The sequence below is a fragment of the Ceratina calcarata genome, unplaced genomic scaffold, assembly GCF_001652005.2.
Source record: "Ceratina calcarata isolate Rehan_Ccalc_2016 unplaced genomic scaffold, ASM165200v1 scaffold59, whole genome shotgun sequence".
Classification (NCBI taxonomy): domain Eukaryota; kingdom Metazoa; phylum Arthropoda; class Insecta; order Hymenoptera; family Apidae; genus Ceratina; species Ceratina calcarata.
In genome coordinates, this window is record NW_017177130.1 from 88,833 (window position 1) to 107,694 (window position 18,862).

General features: G+C 37.5%; 2 protein-coding genes across 11 annotated transcripts; one reads left to right on the forward strand and one right to left on the reverse strand.

Moving 5' to 3' along the window:
• Positions 1-214: 214 nt before the first annotated feature.
• Positions 215-4,146, reverse strand: LOC108629869 (S-adenosylhomocysteine hydrolase-like protein 1). 4 transcript variants are annotated; one of them, XM_018032789.2, is made up of 11 exons: positions 4,019-4,120; positions 2,896-2,943; positions 2,350-2,434; positions 2,075-2,256; positions 1,670-1,994; positions 1,463-1,613; positions 1,236-1,388; positions 995-1,160; positions 600-846; positions 388-508; positions 215-303 (listed from the first exon to the last, which is right to left on the reverse strand). In XM_018032789.2, the coding sequence occupies exons 1-11, from the start codon at positions 4,118-4,120 to the stop codon at positions 297-299; spliced, it is 1,587 nt and encodes a 528-aa protein (XP_017888278.1). In that variant the 3' UTR covers positions 215-296. The 4 variants fall into 4 exon arrangements, with proteins under 4 accessions (XP_017888278.1, XP_026673428.1, XP_026673429.1 ...); XM_026817627.1 differs by having other exon boundaries at positions 2,075-2,268; XM_026817628.1 differs by lacking the exon at positions 2,896-2,943 and having other exon boundaries at positions 2,075-2,268; positions 4,019-4,145.
• Positions 4,147-4,446: 300 nt separating this feature from the next.
• RhoGAPp190 (Rho GTPase-activating protein 190) lies at positions 4,447-16,342 on the forward strand. 7 transcript variants are annotated; one of them, XM_026817622.1, is made up of 25 exons: positions 4,448-4,928; positions 5,960-6,299; positions 6,382-6,650; positions 6,743-7,653; positions 7,730-7,939; positions 8,139-8,150; positions 8,356-8,542; positions 8,631-8,746; positions 8,815-8,967; positions 9,032-9,270; positions 9,339-9,540; positions 9,634-9,804; positions 9,881-10,132; positions 10,207-10,385; positions 10,464-10,647; positions 10,743-10,951; positions 11,029-11,442; positions 11,527-11,763; positions 11,891-12,088; positions 12,271-12,323; positions 12,408-12,762; positions 12,849-12,980; positions 13,071-13,121; positions 13,195-13,291; positions 13,444-16,342. In XM_026817622.1, exons 3-25 carry the CDS (start codon positions 6,480-6,482, stop codon positions 13,640-13,642), a joined length of 4,932 nt encoding a protein of 1,643 aa, XP_026673423.1. In that variant the 5' UTR covers positions 4,448-4,928; positions 5,960-6,299; positions 6,382-6,479; the 3' UTR covers positions 13,643-16,342. The 7 variants fall into 7 exon arrangements, with proteins under 7 accessions (XP_026673426.1, XP_026673427.1, XP_026673423.1 ...); XM_026817625.1 differs by having other exon boundaries at positions 4,447-4,928; positions 5,960-6,650; positions 10,761-10,951; XM_018032797.2 differs by having other exon boundaries at positions 5,960-6,650.
• The last annotated feature ends 2,520 nt before the right edge of the window (positions 16,343-18,862 follow it).

Below are 18,862 nucleotides of genomic sequence, written 5' to 3' on the forward strand. Positions count from 1 at the left end.
TTAATTCAATATATATGCACTTACTTAATTCCTGTCTATTGATTGTAGCAGTTAACTGAGACGAAATTTTGGTTGAAATCATATCATACTTGGCGGAAATATAACTTAACTTACTACGATAATAAAATGGCTAAAAAGATATGTTAAAGATAACATAAAATCTTATTATAAGTCCTCATTAATCTCGATGAAATTAACAAAAGAAACTGTGCAATAAAACGTGATCCTCATTTTTTATTCTTATAAACACAAATTGGGGATATATATACCGTGCCGTGTCACTTATTCCGTTTTTTTTAATAGCTGAAATATAGCAAATAATTTGAATAATAATTTAATACATTAGTAGATTAATGATAATTTCAATAAAAATGAAGATGTACGAACCGATAATAGTTAGGCTTAAAAGGTCCAGCCTTGTTAAGTCCCATATATTTAGCTTGCTCGTCTGTCAATTCCGTTAAATGCGCATCGAACGTCGGTAAATGTAAAGAAGCCACATACTCATCTATTAAATTATATCACATTGATCACTATTGATTTTCTCGACCGATTGGTTTCCAGTTTGATGAAAAATGACATATATGTTTCATGCTTACCCATCTTCTTCGGTAACAAATAAACGTCGCTTTTGTATCGTCCGGGGGGCGCGTTGAACAGTTCGATCAGTGCTAACGCTTGGGTAGCGGCTGTAATCGATACAACGAACGATGGAATACTGGAACAAGACAAGTTGACTAACCGGCCTTCGGCTAGTAACACGATCCGCTTTCCATCTGGCCAGATAACATGATCCACCTGGGACCTTACTTTTTCCCAAATTAAATCGGGCGTGCGTAAACTGTTCTGTTAAGAGCACATTAAACGAGTCTTAATGTCTTACATATTTCTTCTGAAATATAAGAAACACGAGTTTTCTCCTACAAACTCTAGTTGAAAATCTAATCGACTTTTGATCTCGAATTAACTAAGTATGATTAAAATTTCAACGTACAATATCTATTTCTGTATTACTGTGGCCCATATTGCACACTACACAGCCGTTTTTCATTTTGTCCATATGCTCTCGCGTAACTACATTCTTGTTACCGGTCGCAGTTATGACGATATCTACATTTCGAATGACCTCGTTTAATTTCATTACTCGAAACCCATCCATGCTGTAAATAATACGTAAGGAATTGAGCATACCCTGCGATACGTACATGTACACGTTCTAATGGATATAAATCTACCTTGCTTGTAAAGCACAAATGGGATCGATTTCAGTTATATAAACGATACATCCCAAACCTTTGAGAGCCTGACAACAACCTTTACCGACCTCGCCGTAGCCACAAATCACAACTTGTTTGCCACCAAACATAATATCTGTCGATCTCTTTAAGCTACAACAAATATTGCACAAATAAAAATAATTGTCAACAGAACATCTCCGCTCTGTTTAAAATACCGCGTTTACCTGTCGATAATGCTTTCGCGGCAGCTATAAAGATTATCAAACTTGGTCTTTGTTACGCTATCATTGACGTTCATGGCAGGGACGGATAATTTACCCGCTTTAGATAACTGATACAATCTGTGTACACCAGTCACGCTTTCTTCAACGATTCCTGCAAGTTTCCAGAATTAAAATCTCGCGTTACTGTGAGAGACGCGACCGACAGACCTTGAATCATCTTAAACATGGTATTATATTTCTTCAGCATTAAGTGCGTCGCGTCGCCGCCGTCGTCTAGTATCATGTTAGGCTGCCAATTCTCAGCGGCCACGCATTTATCGATGCACCACCAGAAGTCTTCCTCCGTTTCGCCACGCCAAGCGAAAATCGGATATCCAGCGTGAGCAAGAGCGGCGGCCACTTCGTTTTGAGTAGAATATATATTACACGCCGCCCATCTAACTTGCGCTCCCAAATTTACTAACGTTTCGATCAGAACAGCGGTTTGAGCATTGATATGAGTACATCCGACAATTTTAGCGTTTTTCAGAGGCTGTTTAAAATCAATCGTTTATTGTAGACGTAATAAATAAACATTCCGCTTATGGAAATTGAATTAAAAGATTTTTATACCTTGTCCTCAGCGGCACGTTTACGAAGTGCCATAATTCCCGGCATCTCCTGTTCTGCTATTTCTATCTCCCGTCTACCGAATGCATGTTGAGTAATATTGCGTACACAGAAATCTGTGAAACCAGTCTCTGTGCTTTGTATCTTCTCACGAGGTGACACATCATCTTCGTCCGACGAGCTTCCTGTATAAGATGCTAAAATATTAGGAAAGAAAAGATTGAAAGCATCGCGGATGGCTTACGGCAATTGGTTGTAGCCATTAAACACATTCGTACCGGAACTATAACTGTCTGTACTACTGGCCGAGAGAGATCGACTACGGTAACGACTGGATTTCTTCAAAGCTCCAGATTTCGAGTCCTAAATATTTAAAAAATCAAATATATATATATGAGTTATAAAATGACGGAGACCTATCTTCTGTCTTTAAAAGGGCTGCAGTGGATGGAAATGGACTACGAACATAAAATGTGCGAATGAAGCTATTTTATTCGATAAAATGGACACAGATTAATACGGACGATGTGATATTATGTTATTGATGTTATTCGTGATGCATTAATGACGCAAAGTAAATCTATTCTTGTAGGCAAAGAAAGGTAGGTGCGAAAATAATTCGTGATTTTAATTATATCTCCGTGAGAGGATCGTCTTCTCGTTCCTGTGTCGTTTAATGGAAAGATAAAAATGATAAGCCCATCGGCACATACCACGATTAAGTAGTCATAGGAATTAAAGCAGCCCTGAGAAAATTGATAGGATCGCTCAATGGAAGGAATACAAATTTACTTTATGTTTCGAACACACATATTCTTACTTACTAATTTTGTTCTCGCGCCGTGAAAGGCATTATTTGATGCCTCTAGGCTCTGAAATCACAACAACCACCATTTCATGATTCAAATTTAATTAGATTTTTATAGTACAGTCCGTAGCTTGGTACAAAGCCCCCAAAGATGGTATTTGCTATAAGGTATAAAACTTGAATCAGGCGAAAAAAAACCAGTTTCATGTACATAAGAAATGTCTTCTTTTTATTAATCATTTCCTCGGTTTATTTTTAATGCGCTCAAGACATTGGCTCAGTAGTGCTAATTGTGCCACGCCTATTTCGTGTATTTAGGCTTGTAATGAGCGATGCATGAGTGATTGGTACCGAACCTACGGACTACTGTGAGGATAATGCTCTATATGTAAAATAATATAAGCACCTTGATAGCGGACAACGTATGCAACAGCATGCAAATCATCTTTTAATTTTGCATTATCGAGATTTACAGTTTTCAATATCATCGAAGATTCTTAAACAGTTATATCGGCTTTAAGTGTTAGTGTCCTGAAATATTATGCAAGGAAATGTACAAAAATAGGTACTAAAGAANGATTATATTAGGTGTCAGGTATATCTATTGGAGAACTCATTATCATATCGTCCCAAAAGGCATTTTCACTTATTTATAAATGCTCGGTTGTCATTCAGTTGAAGTTTCACGATAACAATACACGGAAGTTATTTGTTTGGCAATAACCAGACGTCAATTAATACCATGTGCTGCATTATATAACAGCAACATGTGTTGCTCATAATACTTCAAAGGGTTGGGTTAAGATGCGATAAAAAGAACAAAAAAAACATAGGTAAAAGAGGATAAAGGTAACCGAGAAGCCTTGTACTGTACAAGTGATTTGACAAAAGTAACAGACACAGGGACAACAATGAAAACATATTTGGTTCCGTTGCTCGGATTAGTTTTTGGCACGGCTAGAAAGAGGATTGAAAAAGAAAAATACTTTACATTCCTCGAACGACATAATTAGCCACAATGTAATACGGCGGTAAATACAATACTCGTGGCAGTGTTATGTCAGGTTTTAATATAATGACAATACAAATCGAAGGAGTTCGGCCGTCTATATGTCCGACGATAGCGAATTTGAATTTACCTTGGTATTCGATGCTGGATCGGTGACAGGTCCATCGGTGACGGCATTTCTAGCCTCTTTTCCTGACGACGTACTGTTCACCGCATCTCCGCTGTCAGCCATTTTTGATTCGAAATCCGACTAGTTTGTCTATCAAACGGTAGGTGGTGTTTTTTATGCACTTTCAGGAGCGTAGCTACGATGTGCTTGTAAAGTTGTAGCAGATACGGTCTTGTCGATAAACTTCGTAAATAATTAATTCGTTTAAATAAATAATGGAAACAACAGTGAGAACAATACATTCGCTAATACAAAAGTTCAATAACTATATTATTTATCTGTTAAGAGTTTAATATTTACATGAAGTTATAAAACGTATCATTCGTATATCAGACACTTTTATTAATATTTCTGTAGTTATTTTATAGGGGTGTAGGGGAAGAAAGGTGTATGTATATTATTTGTTTCACTATTATCTTCTTTATTACTGAGAGGTGCATATAAATTTATATCAATGAATTCTACGTTTAATTAAATGAAGAAGAACAGATTGGATAATACTCGATGCTGACGGAGGGTCTTACTTTTAAAATATGATCATAGGTACGCTAGATACGGCCTTGTTCTTGTTCGGCGTATACTATCCATCCTGAAAACATTAATAGCCTTGTGCCCACCCACCAAGATGGCTCCTTTATGGGGCAATACTCGATGTTTAACGTGAAGTTATTTACACACCTGGAAATAAACGTTCACCCGGACAAGTTCTGGATGCGTTTCAGTGCGTTGTGCGTTCGGGAAAGATTGAAGGAAAGTGGTTTTTGTACAGCGTTGAAGAATCGATTGAGTTCCTGAAGAGAAAAAAATCCTACGGGATGGCCGGTTGATGTAATACATGCACAGCCCGCTTGCCGAACGAAAATCTGTACAGGTACCACAGCCACTTACATCAGACAGGATAATTTATATCAATTTCCTGGTTTTGCTTCGAAAAATCGTGCATGGTATTTCGTGCCTGTCCGTCGTGTGCCTTGTCGGAGCTACTAAATCCCGGGGCTCGGGACTATCGCCAGTGTCAAAATTGACCGTGGTTGTGTACAATGCATATTGATCTATTCGTAGCTGTCATTTGTATATCGAATACATAATTTGTTTCTTCTGCATGAATCATGTCTCGTAAATCTCGTATGGAAGTCGACGAGCCTCGATTATCTCTTCATTAACGGATAACGTTCCAAAGATCGTCCGATAGAATATTCAGACGCATTACAAATATTCTGTTATTGCTACGAAATATATTATTTTTGGGAATCCATCGACAATGTCTTTATAAACCTGGCTGAAATTGCTAGGTCAATCTTTTAATCGTTTAAATTAAGATCAAGCAGGATTTGTATTATTTATGTGGAGGTTAATGCAAAATCTATCTTTAAGCACATTTTTGCGTTTTACTTTGTACAATTCATAACCTGTAAATTAATTTGAGTATTTTATTCTTGCATAATAAATTTCGTTGATAAAAGTGGATTTTAGAAGTGGATTTCAGAAGAGTTCTTTGAGCAATTTAAGTTTGATTTAATAATAATGAGTAGACTGCGGATTTTGTGCAGTTGTAAGAAAATTGAATCTGAAATGATAAATCTTGTGTCACGTATAAAACTCAGAACATCAAAAGCTGAATATGTAATTCAATGTTTAAATTATCAATTAAATGTTTATCTCAAACACATCTTTTAAACTGATGAATATTTTATTTTGCATAAAGATCCGCATTCTAACAATGAAATATAACAAAATGTGATTTGAATATCTATAATTTTACGTGATTTCACGTATTTTGAACAGTACATGCTGTGTCACAAACATGACAGAATTAGCCTCGTGAGAAATATACTAATAATACTTAGTACATCCTTTATTCCTTTATTCCTTTACTCATTCGTGACATCATTTTTATTTCAGACACACAGTGCCATTCCAAAGAATCATTGCTCACAGTCGTGCTAAATTATAAATGCCATGCTTCGTAAAAGACGATGAACGGTAAAGAGATTTGTGTTATTCATTTCTAGTGATGTAATTTGTCACCTCTGAAGTTGTAATAATAACCAGTAAGAAGGGGAGACGAGATTAACGAAGTTCAAATGAAATACTGGCAAATGAAATTTGTGTGTAATTGTTCTCAATCGAATTTGCATGCAATACACGAATTCGTAGCATGATGTTTAGATGAAGGGAAGGAGAAATTAAAATAGAGGAACAGATTGGGAAAAAATGTTACCAAAAGGAGGTGATGAATCTTGTATGTATTTCTAAACATGATACAATGACCAAAGGAGCACAGGCACAGATCTTTAATAACTGAAAAGATAAATTATTAACAGTGCTATCCAAAAATGTCTTGAGTACAGTTTGGTAAAAAGAATTTTATTTTCACACTTATTAACTTATAAGTGATCCTAACTCCAACAAAGCTTTAAAAATGGCAAGGAAAAGTGACAATATCAAAGCCATCAATGTTGCTGTTGTCGGTCTTTCTGGTACCGAGAAAGATAAAGGTCAAGTCGGTGTTGGGAAATCATGTCTGTGTAATCGTTTTATGCGCTCTTTGAATGATGATTATAATGTGGACCATATATCAGTGTTATCGCAGGTGTGTATTGGATATTCGTATTACGTGTTGCTTAAGCACCTGTACGTATCTCGCATCGGTTATCCCTTGTAATTTTTTATTATGTTTTCCAGTCGGATTTTAGTGGTAGAGTGGTGAATAATGATCATTTCCTATATTGGGGTGAAGTTACGAAGGCGGCGGAGGACGGTACAGAATATCAGTTTCATGTGATAGAACATACAGAATTTATAGATGATGCATCGTTTCAGCCTTTTAAAGGTGGTAAAATGGAACCTTACGCAAAGAGGTGTGCAGCCACAAAGATTACAAGCGCAGAGAAGCTCATGTACATTTGCAAGAATCAATTAGGCATAGAGAAAGAGTACGAGCAAAAAGTTCTGCCGGATGGTAAATTGAACATCGATGGTTTTCTCTGTGTATTTGATGTGAGTGTCGTACCAAATAGATCGATAGAGAAACAGATCGAAATAGTGGCGAACATACTGAACAATCTGATGAAAACTAAGAAGCCTATAATTGTGGTAACGACTAAAAACGACGATGCTAATGAACAATATGTAAAGGAGGCGGAGAAGCTAGTGATGCGCAAGGAGTACAAAGGTTCCATTTTGATAGTTGAAACGTCTGCGCATGAAAACATTAATACCGACCTAGCATTCTTCATCTTGGCGCAAATAATTGATAAAACGAAAATGCGCAGTAAGGTAACACCATTTGCGGAAGCGGCCAGAGCCAGGAAAGAACTGTTGGATGCATCGACGGAATCTTTACAAAGATTGATCCGGTTACACGTTACTGATTATAGAGCATTATGGTCGCAGGCGTCCAAGAAGCTGGCGCAGCACAAGGAATTCACGACGTTCGTGGAACTATTCGGTATTGACGCAACCCAAAGATTATTTAGAAGACATATTAAGAAATTGAAGGATGAACAGATAGCGAAGAAGATTCAGGGATATTTAGACATGTTGCCTGATATTCTTCATGAAATATGCCCTGACGTAACCAATTTAATTAATGAGTATGTCCCTTCCCGAATCACGAAATAATCAATTACGTTTAATTACTGTTTGTATCTATATTTCTTTTTTACATAGGGAATGGTCTGCGGTGCAGCAATATATAAAGGAACATCCCGATTTCCATCAGTATTTCTATGAATGTCCCGAGGATAAACCATGGATCGATTGTGATTTCGATGAGACTAATGGAACAAAGATTCCTTATGACGTGTTAGAAACACCGGAAGCAGAAACCGTTTTCAAAAATCATATAAATGTACTGCAGCAAGAACAGCGACGATTGGAGTAAGTGTTAACAGATGTATGGAAGATTGACCGTCAGATATATGCGCAAATATATCCCGATTACGTCTTATTATAATTATGGTCCGCTGCATATGCTTTGAGATAATCATTAGAGTCACATAGTTATAGTGCGATTTAGAGGGTAATCATGCAACATACTAATGCTTTGCTTTATTCTGGGTGGCGTTTCTTTCTGCAGACTTCCCAAAAGGTAAATGCTTTTTATTGCTTCATATTATAGGATATTGGGTTTTAGAAATAAACATGCGATCGTATAATTACATATGTTAACATCTTAGTATTTTATATACTTTGGCATATTTAAAACTTTCGACAAATAAATATTCTAGAAATAATGAAATTTTAGTTTAGAGAAAAAAAAACACTGTAATTATATAATTATATCGTTCTATTAGATGGAAAAAGCAATTTAAACAATTGTTGGAAGAAACTGGCTATGTTACACCAGGGAAACACTTGTCTGAAGTCAGAGTACTTTTTATGGGTAGAGAATGCTTTGAAGCACTTTCTCACCATGATTGTCAAGAGATATATGATCAACATCAAAAAGAAATCATTGAAAAAGCAAAACATAATTTCCAAGTAAGAACATATACTTTAATATAACTAATATTAAATGATACAAACGTCTTGTTGACTTCAAAACTTACATTCCAACTCTACAATTTAGGAGCTGTTGTTAGAACATGCTGACTTGTTCTATCATTTCAAATCTATAGCACCGACTGGTACTATAACACAAGATGATATAAAAGAAATAACCGATGCATTGCTGGACGATTTTAGGTAAATCAATTAATCTTTTGTTTCTCAAAGTGTTTGTTTATCTGTTCATAATCTCTTGTGTTACACAGGTATAAGGCTTTAGATAGACTCGATCAAGATAGGAAATTAATGCTTTTCCAACACTTAGGTTTTGTACATTGTCCCATAAGGGAACATTGCCCAGCTTATCCAAATTGCATGGACGCACTCATAGAACGGATACTTGGAACGAAAGCTCATAGGTAAACATTAAAGAAAAAAATCAAATGGTTTTGTATATATTGAGAGAAAAAATCTCTTTTTCAGGCCTTCTTCGTGGAATCATAGTAGTCAATGGCAATTAACGTCTGATAATAACCAATTAAATTTAGTTATACTTGGAAGCAATGGACTTGGCGAGGAGTTCGCTCGCGAAATAAGAGCACAAACAGAGGACGACGAAGTAGAGATTGACTGTCAGTTGTATACGCTTGGATATCGAATAATCGACGGTGATGTCGGATTACCGCACAACTCGTTTACTACTTCCGACTTTATGCCTCACGGTGCGCGATCACACTAACTCTAATGATTCTTTCCAAGATGGATTTCCAAGGAGATTTTTAATTTCCAGGCTCTTTTTGTATTTATGCTAACGAGGATTCGTTCGAATATATTCGCTCTTCCTTAGAGAAGACTTTATTATCGAACCTGGAGCAAGAGGACAGGTTGCCATTTCAAGGATTGCCTATTGTCATTATGTTTGTACCAGAATCTACTATAGATGAGATGGAAGCAATACGACTTAGGGAGGAGGGTCAGAACCTCGCCGATAGGTACTACTTATTTATGAAACACACTGTTATTAATATATTATTATATTTAGCTGGTACATGGACAATACGACTAACATCCAATTTGTACATTAGTTTACAGTGCCCGTTTATCGATGTTTGTATAGAAGACTTGGAGCAAGACAAGAGGTTTCCTACCCCTCTAGTAAAGGATGCTTTACAACAACTTATACAATCAATAAATCACAGAGCTGGTTTTCTAAATATTTACCAAAGCGTTATCGAATGTTTCGAGCCTGATATTAGGTAACGCGATCTTCGAACAAATCTGATTTCGAATAAGAAGAATATATTATATAACGATATCTCGTCTGTTCTATAGAATCATAATGTGTATGTTTTGCGGAGACCCATATTCTGTGGAGAACGTACTGGGCCCTTTACTCAACCATCAATGTTGTTTTCTTAGTGGCGACCGATCAATCGTTCTAGAAACATTTTTAGGAGAATCGAAGCGTAGGGTCGAAGTGATTATCTCAAGTTTCCACGGAGCGAATGCATTCAGGGACGAATTGGTTCACGGTTTCATATTGGTTTATTCAACGAAGAGGAAAGCATCACTTGCCACCTTGAAGTACGTGTAATACGATGGTACTTAATATGCGTCGAGAGTCAGCAGTTATTCTTACTCGATCTGTTTTCCTCCAGTGCGTTTTCTATGAATATACCAAACTTACCAATACAAATAATGGCTGTGACTGATACTGGAGGCGCTAACGCCTTCTTTAGTAACGACTTGAGTCATCTGCTTATTACGGAAGGAAATGCGATCGCGGACAAATTGCAAGCGCACTTCATGACCTCCGCGTCTAGTTGCCAGCAAAAAAGTATGTTACCATCTATGTAAAAGTAATAGACTTCTATTTTTATCAAATGAAACTTAAATGTAAATTTGCTTGTTACAGCGGCATTTTATACGCCATTCTTTAAAGAGGTTTGGGAGAAGAAGCCTGAGATTGAACAAGCTTTTAATATGGAGGAACCGGGTAATCTAAATGACAGCGGCGAGGGAACTTTGGAATATTCGGCGTTGCACCCTATGCCACCACCACGCCATGAAAGTTATCATCTTCAAACACCGGACGATGGGTAAGTAATCTAATAAAGACTTTTGATATACCATACGATTTGTAACGATCAATACGAAACTTTCATTGTAATTCAAATGATCTAATGTCAAGCAGTATGTCTGTAACTTTTAGGAGTGGTTCCGAGTCGTATGAGCAGTTAACTCCGGATGGTGATCTCGGAGAAACGGGATTGAACGAACCGTTTGCAGACAACAGAGCCACTCCCAGCGATGACAGCGATATTTATAGCCAAGTAGACTTTTATAGAGAAGAAAGAGAGAGGGATTTACTAAAACCCGGCGACATTGCAAACAAACTGTCCGGTTAGTCGTGTATTAAATAAAATCTTGCTTATAAAATAATTCATCTGATTTTAACACCGTATGTCTTATCGTGATAGGCTGGGTGAAGGATACGTTTATGCACCAGGACGGAGTGACCAATAGTTATTCTCACAGAGCGTTTACGACAGGTAGACGTCATATTTCTCAAACGAAACCGCGACCAAAAGGAAACAGCCAAACCCTGAAGCAGCCTGGGAAGATCAACTTGAAAGATTTTTCGAACGTGACGGACGCCATAGCTAGAATGACCGTCGGCGAGAAGGACGAACACGGCTCTAAGATGACGATGGGTCACGCTCCTCTCGCTACGCCTGAATTGGTAGATCTGGGTTCTGAATATGCGCAAGTTAAAGATGTCGTACCGAGCATGTATCCGTCGTACGACGGTGATTACATGTATGCCTTGGTGCAAGATTCCATCGGAAATAATAAATCCAAGTTGCGTCATAAGCGAGAAAAGGGGCAACCTTGTAAGTAGTAGAATCTGTTTACGAAATTTCATTGCAAATTCACAATTACGTTCACGTACGTTGATCGTACATTTCATTTTATAGCGTATAGCGATTCAGATTCGGAGTGGAGTTCTTTGGAAAGGCAGAGAGTCGCTGGTATTCTGAGTAAAGCGAGTAAGAAACCACCGTCCCACAAAAGGACAAGGAAAAAGCGAGCACCCATATTTGTCGCTGGGCCTACAGTTCCAACTTCAGCTAGCATGGGTGGAGATGGTATTATTGGTTTAAATTACAATGTCAAAGAAGATAAAAGTTGGCGAACAAATCCTGTGGAAAGGGGTGCGTATTACTGTGATAATATATTTGTATGATATGTATTAGGGTGAACCAAAAGTTCGTGCGTTTTTTTTTGTTGCTTCAGTTTGTATAATTTTTCGACGTCAATAAAAATACTTTGTCCTTCTAGTTTCCAGCGAGACACCAGATTCTTCTGAATCCAGTGACCCGGATCACACGTCGAGATCTAGAGCAAAGCAGTGTAAACACACTGCTACAAGCCTGCGAAAAAGATTTGGGAATTCATTAGCGCAGCAACATCTACCAACATCACTACAGCATCCCTACAACGTGAAACACATGACTCAAGAGATGTTCAGCGCTTCCTGTAAGTGGTATTTAAACTGTTTATGCAAAAGTGATTGGAAATTCTTGTTATTTACAGGCAAAGTTTATATTTCATTTGAATTAATAATAGATTCATAGAATTCTGTTTTTTTTTTTTTTTTTAATGATTAGACAGGATATTTAGACAGAAGAGTTATAATTAAGTCTTTGGCAATATTTCAGATGATGAATCCAGCCTGGATGTCTCTTCTCCACGAGAAATAAATTCTCCCAGTGTAAGTAAGAAGAAACTACATAAAAAAATGAAAAAAATCTTGATATACATTTTTTGAAACGTATTTTGTTTTTCTATAACTAAGGTCAAGGATGGCGATAAATTGAACAGAAAAAAGGATAAGCAGAAGGCGAAGGAAGACGAGAAATTAGAGAAACGTCGGCAGAAAGAAGAAAAACTCAAGAAGCATGCGGAAAAGGAAAAGGAAAGAGAGAAGAAGAAGCAAGAGAAGATAAAACAAACTAAAGGGCCTAGTTCGACGTTGAGTATGAGCCAACCTCTGATCGAGGATTTCGCGCAAAGCGAAACAAACAGAATACCTCTGTTCCTCGAGAAATGTGTGCAATTTATTGAAGACGAAGGACTAGATTCTGAAGGTATATATAGGGTCCCTGGAAACAGAGCGCATGTAGAACTTCTCTTTCAGAAGTTCGAAGAAGGTAAGTTCTTTTATACAGTGCTACGTGTACAAGTGTTTTCACATTATTTATTCTATTAGTCATTCTTATATCTTTTTGTGTTGTAGATGGAAACGTGGACATACATTCATTGGACATACCTGTGAATGCTGTTGCAACGGCTTTAAAAGATTTCTTTTCAAAGAGGCTACCACCATTGATCGACAAAGAGAGAATGAGCGAGCTTGAAGATATTTCGGGTAAATTATGATGATTGTTTTAGAAATTATGAATATTAATACAATTTCCAGCTACTTCGTAATTAATGCCAATCTTCATCTTGGGTTCAGGTGCTCGCGGTATTAGCAAACCGATGTCTGCGACATGTATGAACATGGAAGGTAGATATTAATGACAAGTTTAGACGCAAATATTAATTAATGTTCGACGTAAATATACGGAAATTTATTGTAGATCGAAGCTGTAGACTATTGGCTCTACGTTTGATGCTCAACAAGTTGAATCCAGTAAATTTTGATGTACTTAAGTTTGTTTTTCACCATTTTGTAAAGTAAGTTCCTGTTTAAAGTTTCATAAATTGTTTATTTATATATTACACGGATTAAGAAAGCCATTTATATACATGGAAATATACAACGATTTTATTAACGCTTGTGTTATTTTGCAAAGTATTCTTTAAATGTAACATTTATTCATTTTCAGAGTGGCTGAAAACTGCAAACTGAACAGTATGGATAGCAAGAATCTGGCAATTTGCTGGTGGCCTACTTTATTACCTATAGAATTTAACGACCTGGGCAGATTTGAAGCGATGAGACCATATTTGGAGGATGTTGTTCAAACGATGATTGATCAATATCCTTTCCTGTTCTGCGGCGAGGAAGCTATCGTAATGGTTTAGTAAACGATTACGCCGTTTCGAATCGTACAATCCGAGTTTGTACGAACGACAGGGAACGATTCAGCGGTGTTACATACCGTAACGTTTCCGTAACATTTAATTCCGACGATTATCGATAAACGATTGGTCTCGCTATGTTCGTATACCGTAATCTCATCGTAGCCCGTTTGAGCTATGATTTAGGATAAAATTCTTATGACACAAGAAAACAATGAAAAGACCGAACAAAGTAATATAAGTTTAACATACTTGTTCCATTGCGAAGTGTGACTGACAGAGTGATAGACTACTAATGGTCCTAATGACGGCCGTTCACAGGCCCGATAATAATGCGAATAATTAAAAAAAAAAAGTCAATCCATGTGTCATAACAGTATGCATGTATCATGTTGGATGTATTAAGAGCGATGTATTTATTAACATATACATAGATGTAAGCCTCGATATTTGAAAATAGCGAATACTCGTAGTGAGCTCGATGTTGCTTTTTTATCTAATTAATTTCTTCCTTTTTTTGTTTATATGTTTCTCTACAAGTAAGAAAACTCTTTATTGTGTGCAACGTGCGCGTGTGTCTGACTGGGAGAGAAAGGGAGGAAGGAAGAGCGTGAGCGAGAAAAACAGGTATGGCGCAATCTTACAAAAAAATGAAGTGTATTCGTATTCTAAAAAAACGTGTTAAGACATTATGGTAAACCGTGCGAGGCATACAAATTTCCTCTGATTCATACGCATTTTTATATAGCAACGATATCAAAACGTTCGAAGTACTCTACGAATAATTTGGACCTTTCGATCGGTCATCTGTAGTCTCTGAGGATTAATTTTATTCCGATCGATATGAATCTCTTCCTCGAACCATTGTTACAGAATACTTAGTTCGATTTAAAAGAGCCAATCAAGCTCGTTCGTGATACAATTCGTAATATATCCATTCCGTCTGAATCAAGAACAAAAATAAGAAAAAAAAGAATAAAGAGAGCGAAAAGCGTTTACATGTACTCGTGACTTTTTCAAAAAAAAAAATTAAACTTTTACGCCAAGCGGATCGGAAGGATATCGGTACAGTTGTAATAATTAAGGTAATTCTTGCAGATACCCGTGTCTATAACGGATCACGGGCATACTAAATGTTAAGAACGATACTTTAGATTCTCACAGACATTTTTCAAGTTTCATAAAGCGAACGTGTACATAAGATTATAAGATTGTAAGCTACAAGAAAGTTTATAACAAGAATCGCGGAAATCGGTTACCGATACTCCGGAGATTGTTCGATCGACGGTCGCCACGACATACAAATCGCTTTGATCCTCTCGTTTTTAACGTGTTGCATGTTTTGTCAGGGACGAGTGAATACGTAATAGACGAAGGTCTGCGTTTTCGAATCGCGTATCGTATCTTTGTGTACCAGCTTTTGCCTGTACCTATAAAACGGTATTTGTCAATGTCTAATTTCGTTTCTCGAGCAGCTTTAAACTACTGTGGAACGCGTAATCAATCGTCGAACTGTCCTCCCGTTATTCTGCTCTTGTACCTGCTGCGTTCATCGTTTCGTTTTCGGTAAACAACTGACGAGTTCAACTTGAAAGAACACACGCATTATCTTTTATGTGTCTCCGCAAGACGATGGTTCTGACGATCGTGATTACTGTGCTCCAGGGAATAAGATGAAATTCGGTGAAGAAATACGACGCATCAACAGATTAAACGACTGAGCCATTAGAACTGTGATGTAGTTACTTGTTTTTAATGATGTATAATAGTAATTGTCGGAAGGAAAAAGAAACGAAATATTAATCCGTGACGCTTAACGCAACAGATGCGGTCTTTGTTGAGATGAAGCCATTGTTTAACAATCAGCACGTGTGTTAGCATCGATTGATTTTCCGTGCACGCAAAACCTTTCGTCTATTAAGAACGCGGATCCGGTTAAAAAAAAAAAAAAACAGGAAAGGAACATCCGTTCGAGTTAGCGGCGAATTCACGTGTATAAGTGTGCCATACTATATGTAGATGTCACGATCAATTGTATGATCTTCTATCTTTGGGCGATTGGAACGTTCGGAAGGGTCGCGTCAAGAAAAAGGCAAAAAACGAAGAAAAATATAGGATCAGGGAAGTCAATCGACGACCGGTATTAACAATGGGGTCACATGTGTTTGCTTTCTTTTCATTTTAGTTTGTTCGTCAATTCAGATGCATTACGAGAAACATTCCCGTAAAGTAACGAACGTCGTTACTTCTGATTTTGTCGAGCGCGAATTCGACGAGGTCCGCGAGGTCTCTTTGATGTTGAAAACACGTTTCGATGTAACAGTAAGTGAACGAAACAAGGGAAGTAGGTGACAGAGGAGAAAAATAGACCGGTTTCGGATCGGATTCGTTTGATCTCGGCGAGTTGGTCCTCGATAAATTTTGCACTCTTCTTATAAATATAAGAAAATCGTTGTAACGATATTTCAATGATCTAGCGAGCGTTGCGAGAACGCTTGGGCGCGAGCAATGGATCATACATTCCCATCTTAGTCGTAAAATGAAACAAACAAAACAGAATTTTATACATTCGTACGTACTTAATTGCATAATGTTATTAATAGGAACAGAGACGTCGATGTTACGTGTGAGATCTGAGATACGGATCAAATGCTGTCTGAAATAATAATGACATGATTTCTGTCATTGTCGCTGAACTCAAAATGACTCAACTTCTTCAACACACCTTTCACACTGTTTCATTTCTATCCTTGGCTCGCTTGCCATATTTTAAGTTTTCATTCTTCCTCGTACGTTTCTTCAGAAAAAATAAACCCTAGCTTTAGTTTGCCGTTAGTTTCTTACTTTACGTCGTCGTATCTCATCGATTTTCCTGTATACTTTTCTCCTTTGTTCCATGTTTTATATGATATTTCCTCGTATTCCGAGCACATTTTTCATAAAATTGTAGATTAAAAACTTAGAAATATGCAACTGCTTCGCGAATAAAGACGAGTCGTTATACATACAGATTTCCAGAGTCGAGTGCTGGGTCTGAGCGAGATTATCCACTACTCCTTTCAGTAGTACGATGGAGCATTGGGTAGAATGCGAGCTTAAGAAAGATAGACGACGCAGTGCAAGGTAGAAGAAAAAGAAACGGGGACAAGCAATAAAATTTGATTTAGGGCATCACTTTAGAAACAACAGTTTACGAGGCGAAATTTACGTCACTTCTCTGATAATGTCCTCTTTATAGGTATTTCCGAAGAGGTTTCGCGCAATCAAGAGTTATTCTGTTTTGTTTTTAGTTCTCGTTCTCAGTGAATACGAGCATAGCTTACATCTTCATCCGAACTCAGTGGTTATATTCATATTCTAAGAAATAGAGTTTTCGAGGTCGTGAACACAGATTTCATAATAGATAGAAATGTCATATAATAAAAAATACATATATATGTATAAAATATCGTATAACAGTTTCTCAAATTCGTCTTTCCCAAGGTGGAAAACTAAAATTTCATATGGTATCCTTATCTGGGATATCGATGGACGGTTCCTATCGCAAATTGTTCTCAATGCCCGATCTCTACCACGCTAGACAACCACGGTAGACAATCTACAACTCACTTTGGCTGTATTCCGAGCTTAAGTGTGAAAAACGCTCGACAACCCGTTGCGCTGGCGTACGATTAATCTTTCAATTCAAATATTTTTTACTTTCCTTCCACCCTTCGTTTCTGGATCATGCTTTTTTTTATCACATTCCCTACAGATGAGCGACACGAGGGTTGAAAAGCAGAAGATAAACGCAATCCGTTCTTCTCTGCAAAGAGCAATCGTTGGGATTTGCAGAATCTCTCACTGTTTTCAATCATCGAATAGAGAGTCGAAATACTTTCTTTAATATTTGACCAAATCTTTTCCCGAATATTCCTCTGCTTCATTCAATTTCTTTTATCTATATAAATCTTTTCATTTCGTGATGGTTTATTAATTTTAGCAAAAACGAACGGTTTTAGTTCGTAGCATATTTCTGAATTTTCCGTAGAAAGTCGGGTCAGCGTTCGATTTTAGAAACTACAGTCTTCGTCGAGCAAGTGGAGACAGTTTTCGGGATTAATTTCACGCTCTCGTGGAAAGTAATTTTTGAGACAAGGGGCCGTTCGATATACGTGTACATAAAGCCACGCGACCGACTCTATTTTCGTTTCTTTCCTTTTTCCTTCTACACAGCTCGTTCCGTCGAAGAAAAGGATTTGAATCGTGAATAGCGTGGCTAAGATCGTTTTTTCCGAGGTATTTACACGGGAATAGGATAACGGCGTGCAGCGGGTCGGACTGCGAAGTGTCCCTTGAAAACTGAGATAGAAAATGAGGAGCTTGAAACGAGCTCGAATTAGCGGCGCGGTCGATGGCTCAGCGCTCGTTTCTTTTTTTCTCTACCTCCCTTTGCTTCCGACCCTGATTATTCCTTCTTCTCTTTTTTACTCCCTTAATGAAACGTTCGACTAACGTGAAAAGAATTTTTTTTACATCGTTTCGCGGATTTTAAACGAATTTTATGTACTTAGTGGACAACTATTACGAACGCAGAACTTTTCAATTATTGTTCAACTTCGATCATGAAACCAACATCCTTCATGTAGTTGTGATTGTGTAACTCAAACGAGATTTTACTACGATTTGTCTTATTACGTCGATTTTTTGTTCGTCTTTCGCTTGTACTTAAATACATTTGTATTGGTTCGTCTCGAGGTTCTCCGTTAAGCCACGAGCCACCGATTTTCCATCATCGCAAGTAAAGGAAAGTACGACATTCGGTCGAGAAAGGAGATTATTGTTTCTCCCGAAGAAAAGTTGAAATCCGATTAAAAGCTTGGCAACCTCAGTATGAGGAGCACTGAAAAGCTTTCCGGTTACAACCCATAACGTATTTTCGTCTATTGTAGATTCAACGATCGCTGACCTATCGAATATCTATACGGGATCTATCCGATACTAACAGAAGTTCATCTTTCAGTTTGGCTGGTACCGGTAGTTTAATTTTTCGCCGACCTTTTTAAATAAAAAACATACTGCGTACACTGGTGGGTCCCGGGGAAGGAATTAAACGGAAGTTAAAGAGTTCGCGGGGGACGCACCAGAATCTGGAGGGAGCACGAGCTCGGTACTTAACCGAACGTTACACCTCGCACTGGAGCCGAGGATCACTCGTGTTTTGAGGTTTCGCACTCTTTCGTA